At 47.8% G+C, this 5,985-nt stretch overlaps 1 protein-coding gene across 1 annotated transcript; it reads right to left on the reverse strand.

Annotated features, from left to right (window-relative positions):
• Window positions 1-211: 211 nt before the first annotated feature.
• Window positions 212-5,585, reverse strand: lrrc4.2 (leucine rich repeat containing 4.2). The gene is made up of 2 exons (XM_034587312.1): window positions 4,011-5,585; window positions 212-3,861 (listed from the first exon to the last, which is right to left on the reverse strand). Exon 2 carries the CDS (start codon window positions 3,738-3,740, stop codon window positions 1,743-1,745), a length of 1,998 nt encoding a protein of 665 aa, XP_034443203.1. The 5' UTR covers window positions 3,741-3,861; window positions 4,011-5,585; the 3' UTR covers window positions 212-1,742.
• Window positions 5,586-5,985: the final 400 nt, after the last annotated feature.

Here is a 5,985-nt window from a genome sequence, read left to right on the forward strand (position 1 = left end):
TGTTTGGTGATATATTTAGATTGAATTCTGGGGAAACTTGCTTTGCATACTTAGACTTATGTCGCACCTGAAGAGCCAGCATCAGAAGTGTGTGTCTTCTTCTTAAATACACAACATATAGGGTTTTTTCTTTCACTCGAAAAATGTCCGATTTAGAATGGAGATAGAATCTGTAGTTGAGCATATAGGAAAAGAAACCCACAAACTGTAGAACTGTGGGATACATGTATTTTTCCCTTCACAGTCACTGAGAAATCAATGTTAAGAACTAAGCTGAGGCATCAAAGACCAACAGCCTATCTGACCTGCATAGAGCCCCACTGTGGGGTATAATGCAGCATTGTACACCAGTTACTTAAAGAACCATTCATGCAGACACTAAGTAAATGCATAGGACCGTAAGATGGGGGTTTCGGGGTAGGATACGATTTACAATACTGCCTCCAGCCTTTACGATTAAACAACTTACACACATATGGAAATATATTCAGAGAAGAAAAAACATCAGATGGAAATTTTTCTGATTAGAGAAATACAAACCAAAGGTTTTTATTTTTCATAGCCTCCTTTTGTCTCTCCATAAAAATAGTGTTGCTCAAAATAAACTGTTAAAAGAAAAAGAAAGAAAGTCATGTTTCAATGTAGTCCATGGAAAAGCCCCAGTATCAGACATTCATTTTGTTCCACTTCAATCCTCTGTTTTTTTTTTTCCTCGAAAAAGAGAACGGTCGGCAAAGCCCTGTATCACTGCACCACGTCTGCTCCTTTGAAAAATTAGCCTCAGACGGAGCCCTTGCGGAGACAAGTCAGGCAACTGCTGTAATGCATTACTAAATTAGCCCTAAACACTACACAAGCCATTAAGAAGCATGTCAAAACCTAAGGGAAAAGAAATAATACAAAATGCAACCGAGAACAGAACATAGTATTCGCAAGAGCTGTCATTAGCCTGCACTTCATCTTTACCAGTCGAACCGGTGAGGAATCATGTGCACACTAAATAAACATGTTTAGATACGCTACAACTAAGAAGCACCGGCACTGTCAAATAAACGCAGCTTAGCTCCAGTGAACAGAGGGTTAAATCTTAGCTGCAGAAAATCACTGCAGTCCAAAAGCATTTGGCTGATAGCTACTGAACAGCACATTCTATCTGTGCCATTATGCTGCTATCCTTGGACAAATGTTTCTTTCTATCTAGATTTTGCTTGTTTGTCTTTTTGTGTCTTTAGTCTGGAAATACCATTTTATTGCATATAATATTTGGCACAGTAAAAACTGGAGCTTACATTTGGGCCTGTATTTAGAAACTGTTGCCTGTATAAAGAGTTTTTAATGCATCCTTAATATGATCAAAAAACAAACTAAATGCCTTCTCTCTTCTTACAGTAGACAGTACCACCTTCTATCATCAATCACAAAAGCAATTCAAAGTCTTTTTTAAATAGAAGTCACCAGTTAATAGAAAATAGTTTCAAATTACTTTCTTTTCTAATATAATCTGCATGTCTCACCACCTCCTGACATTAGTTTCATTTATATATATATTTGTATTTTTTTCATATTTATAGACGTACGTATAGGCATGTACAAGAAACAAAAAACTGTCTCTGTTTTGCACTTCTGTACAAAAGAAAGTTACCGTTTTGTTCTTTGTGCATTCTTTTGCATGGAGTGATGAGCAGACAGGTGGAGAGGAGAGTCTGGGGCAGAGTCAGAGATAGATCCACAGAGAGCATAACTCAGATTTGGGTCTCTTGAACCTTCTCCTTGCCGTGAGAAGTCTTAATGACGTAAGGATCAGCAATGGTGCTGATGTGGCTGTGATGCTGTCTGACTGAGCGATGAAGAGAGTTGTTCTGGGTCCAGTGGGCCCCATAGCCCCCTTGGCGGGATGAGGAGGTGGACACGTACCCAGGCCTAAAGAGGTTGCTGTTGTGTTCCACTAAAGTAGGCAGTACCAACCCTGTGTCATCTGAGCCACTAGATCCAGAGGTGGGTGGTGGAACAGGATGAACCTCTTCCTCCATCTGTATGATTTCTATGGTCCTGGCTGCTGCCACCGTGCTCCTCTGTTGATGCCGCTTACGCAACTTATAGAACGCTATCAACATGGCCGCTGCCAGTAAGGTTACGGCAACAAAACATCCAATGATGATTTTGGTTGTTTTCATCACCTCATCGAGGCTGGCGGCTGGCCCACTAGGAACTCTGGCAGTGGGAATTGACACCTGCCTTGGAGTCTGAGTATTTTGGAACAACACGGTTGGTGTGGAAATGAAGACGGGCTGAAAGACGGAGGGCGAGGCAGGGACTGTAGGCCCGGGTTTAGGGGTCTCCTCCACTGTGGGCTCCAAAAATTCCACTGTTACTGTGGTAAAGTAGGACAAGTTAGATGTGTTGAGTTCGGCATTGCTGACATTTAGGTAGGCTGAGGCATTCGAATTTCCAGCCATGTTGCTCACCATGCAGGTGTAGACCCCTGTGTCTGATGGGAGGACGTTGGAGAAATTGAGTGTCCCATCGTTAAGGACAGATATCCGTGGGTGATCTGAACCATGGGTCAAGACGGTCCCATTGGGGAGAAGCCATCGGACGGAGCTCATGGCAGCTGTGCGACACTTCAGTTCCGCCACCCTCGCTGCTGAGATGTTCAGATCTCTGGGAGCATCCACTATGAACGGTGCGGAACATTGAAAGGTGGTCTGATCAACTTCCACCAGGTATCGTCCTTTCATGTGGGTCGGGGTGTGGCAGCGTCCACAGCAGGTGGAATTTGTAGGAATGTATTCTCTGAGCCACCAGGAGAGCCACACTACATCACAGTCACATCGCCAAGGGTTGTGGTGCAGGTGTAGCTCCACCAAGTACTGCAGAGGGGTGAAGAGGTTGTGGGGGAGGGATGACAAGTTGTTATGGGCTAAGTTGAGCTCCACCAAGGCTGTGATGTCATCAAATGCATTCCTCTCAATGGTAGTGATGGCAGAGTTCATAATCCATAGTTTACGTAAATTCTTGAGCCCACGGAAAGCCCCAGGCTTCAGTTCAGGGAAAAGATTCTCTGATATTTCTAGCTCCTCCAATCCCACCAGAGGTGACAGATGAGGAAACTCCCTCAGGTTGCACATCCCCAAGTTGAGGTACTTGAGGTTTTGAAGACCCTCGAATGCCCCATCGGAAATGTACTCCAATTTTCTCAGCTCTCCCAGGTCCAGTCTCATGAGTGAGGGGACACGGTTGAAGGCATACGAGGGGATGCTCTCGATGGGGTTGTTTCTAAGCCACAACTCTCTTAACTTTGACAGGTACTCAAACGCTCCACTTGGTATGACCGTCAGTCTGTTGTCAAACAGCTCCAAGGTATTGAGGCTGGTCAGGCCATTGAAAGCCCCCACTTCAATCTGCCTTATGGAATTTCTGCCCAACTGCAGTACCTCCAGGTGATGCAGTTGTCTGAAAGTATCTGCTTGTATAGTCTCTATGCTGTTTTCCATCAGGTTCAAGTACCTGGTGTTGGTTGGGATGTTTGGAGGAACCCTAACCAGGCCTCTGCGTGTACACACCACCTTGCTGAGCTGGTTAGTGCAGGAGCACATACCTGGACAGTTCTGTGGGTTAGCCGAGCCCAACACAGGGCCTGTGGACTGGCACATACTGAGAGCAGGCACCATGAGGGAGAGCACGGCGAGCAGGGCTGCGTTCCAGGTAGGCTGCAAACTAACCTGGCCCAGAGGACTCATGGTGTGGAGGGCTCATTATTTTGCATGGTGGGGGGAGACGGCACACACCAGAGGACAGACCACACTAGCCTGGCTGGAGCAACTCAAGGCTCCCAAGTTCCATTGACAGTGCAGGGAAATGCTACATCAAAAATGATGTTTGCGAGAGGAGGAAAAAAAGAGAGACAGAGAGAGAGGGGGAGAGGGAGATATTAATACAAGAGAAGTAGCGGAGGAAAAGCAGTGCAGCAATATAAGAAAAAGGGTTGAATAAGATAATCAGTGACATACCTCATTAGTTTGAAAGTGGTCCTTTTTGCCTCTTCCCAAATGTTAAATGCAGCAGTCGTGCATCACGTTCCTATACAATTCCTTTTCCATGGAGAGACATGGGAAAGATGTTTTCTTGCTTTTCCTTTTTGAAAAAGTGAGGTGGCCCTCTATTAGCCAAGGGTACAAAATGGCTCCTGGTATTAAAGACTGAGAGCAGCATGGAAAACACTCACAGCCAGAGGTAAGGCCAGCAAGGCTTGGCAGGTGCCTGGATCCCCTCTGCCCCCTCTAACTGCCCCCCTGCCATGCTGCAGACTCCAAAATGCAGCTCCACTGTGGATAAATCACAAGGATCCATAAGGCAGTTCAGCATGACAGAGGAGGAAAGAAGAAGTGACCAACTGGAAAAAATGTGAAAAAAATCCCCAGTTCTGTTGAGTCCTGATACATGTGTTGGCTCGTCGACTGGTTGCCTGTTTGGTGGAGAGACCTCCCTCACTGTGACTTTGCCAAGGGCTAGTCGGTCGCTGATTAGCCCCGTTGTGACAGGGACTGAGAGACAGAAAAAGGCTAAAGAACTCGCGGCACAGTCATCCCCCTCTCTTCTCCTCCTCTGTGTTCCTCTCGCTTCCTCCCGATGTTGGGCTGGCCCTGGTCAGAGCAGCTGCGGGCTGCCGTGTGCACAGTTAGCAGTAATCCGTCTATTCCTCCCGGGGGGCGGGGGGGCTGGGGGTGGTGGGAGAGATGGTGGCGCTGGGTGGGGGGGTGGAGAAGAGGATGCGCTGCACTGTTGGAGCTTTGCAAAAGGCTGTCGGAAGAGAGAGAGAGAGAGTCAGAGAGAGAGAGAGAGAGCGCACTCTTGTCCTCTTCTGCAATGAGAGAAAAGAGAGAGGATGACGTTGAGAGGATGTGTGTGAAAGTGGACTCCGTATCTGTATCCAATAACAGAGAAAGGTATGGAGGATTCTTCTCTCCGCTCGCTGCTTGTCCCCAGCGCTGTCTCCTGCAGTGCTCCTCTGCCTGCTTATCTGTTAGTTTTTTCTCCAGGGCTGAGGTAGTAAGTTGTGGCAGTTAGCCATGTGTGTGGCTGTCAGACTTGCGGCTGGCTGGTGGACTACTGCAGTAGCCAGAGTAGAACAGAGAGAGAGAGAGAGAGAGAGAGAGAGAAAGAAAGGGAGAGAGGGAGAGAGAGAGAGAGAGAGAGAGAAGGGGAGAGAGAGACAGAGATAGATTGAGAGAGGAGGAGAGAGAGAGAACCACTGACAGATCAAGAGCAAGAGAAAGACAGAGTGCGCGAAGGAGAGTGTGTGAGAGAGCGATGGTGAGGAGGAGGCACGCGAGTACTCAAACAGGCAGCCCACCATCACAGAAGCAGCAGGAGAACCATTCTGATCCACATCTCCTCTTCTCGTTTATTCTCCAATCTCTCTCTTTTCTCTGCCCCCCCCCCCCCTCCGATGTGTGTCGGTGTTGCAGGCAGCTAAGATGCTCGCTCTGCCCCCTCCCTTTGTCCTTCAGTGGGAACGTGAATGTACTGCTGACGCACTCCTCTCAGATGCTCAGCCAGCCTCAGAGCAGTGCATTGGTTTGATGCAGTGTTCCTGTGTATTAACACATTCAACCCCCCCCCCCCCCCCCCCCCCCCCCCGTCCCTCCTTCTCCCCCCCTTCACTGCAACTATCTTCTCCTCGCTCTTTCCATCTCCGTTTCTCACGTGTTCTGTCCATCTCCTTTCTTGACGCTAACTCTCTCCTTCGCCTCACCTGTGCCGGTCTTCCCCTCTCTCGTGCCGTCTGCCCAAACGCCACCTCCCTCCATCCAATCGTTAAAATTAAAAGCCTCCCATTTCAAAGTAGTGTGCACAGACAAGAGGTCAGACTTTCCACTCCAACTCCAAAGTGTTTTTTGCATTCTCTGTCTCTCTGTCTCACGAGCGCAGAACGTGTGCCTGTGCTTTCCAGTGAAGATGCGGCTTGCTGCCATTTCTCACCTC

This window comes from Hippoglossus hippoglossus, chromosome 6 (assembly GCF_009819705.1).
Source record: "Hippoglossus hippoglossus isolate fHipHip1 chromosome 6, fHipHip1.pri, whole genome shotgun sequence".
NCBI classification, from domain to species: Eukaryota; Metazoa; Chordata; class Actinopteri; order Pleuronectiformes; family Pleuronectidae; genus Hippoglossus; species Hippoglossus hippoglossus.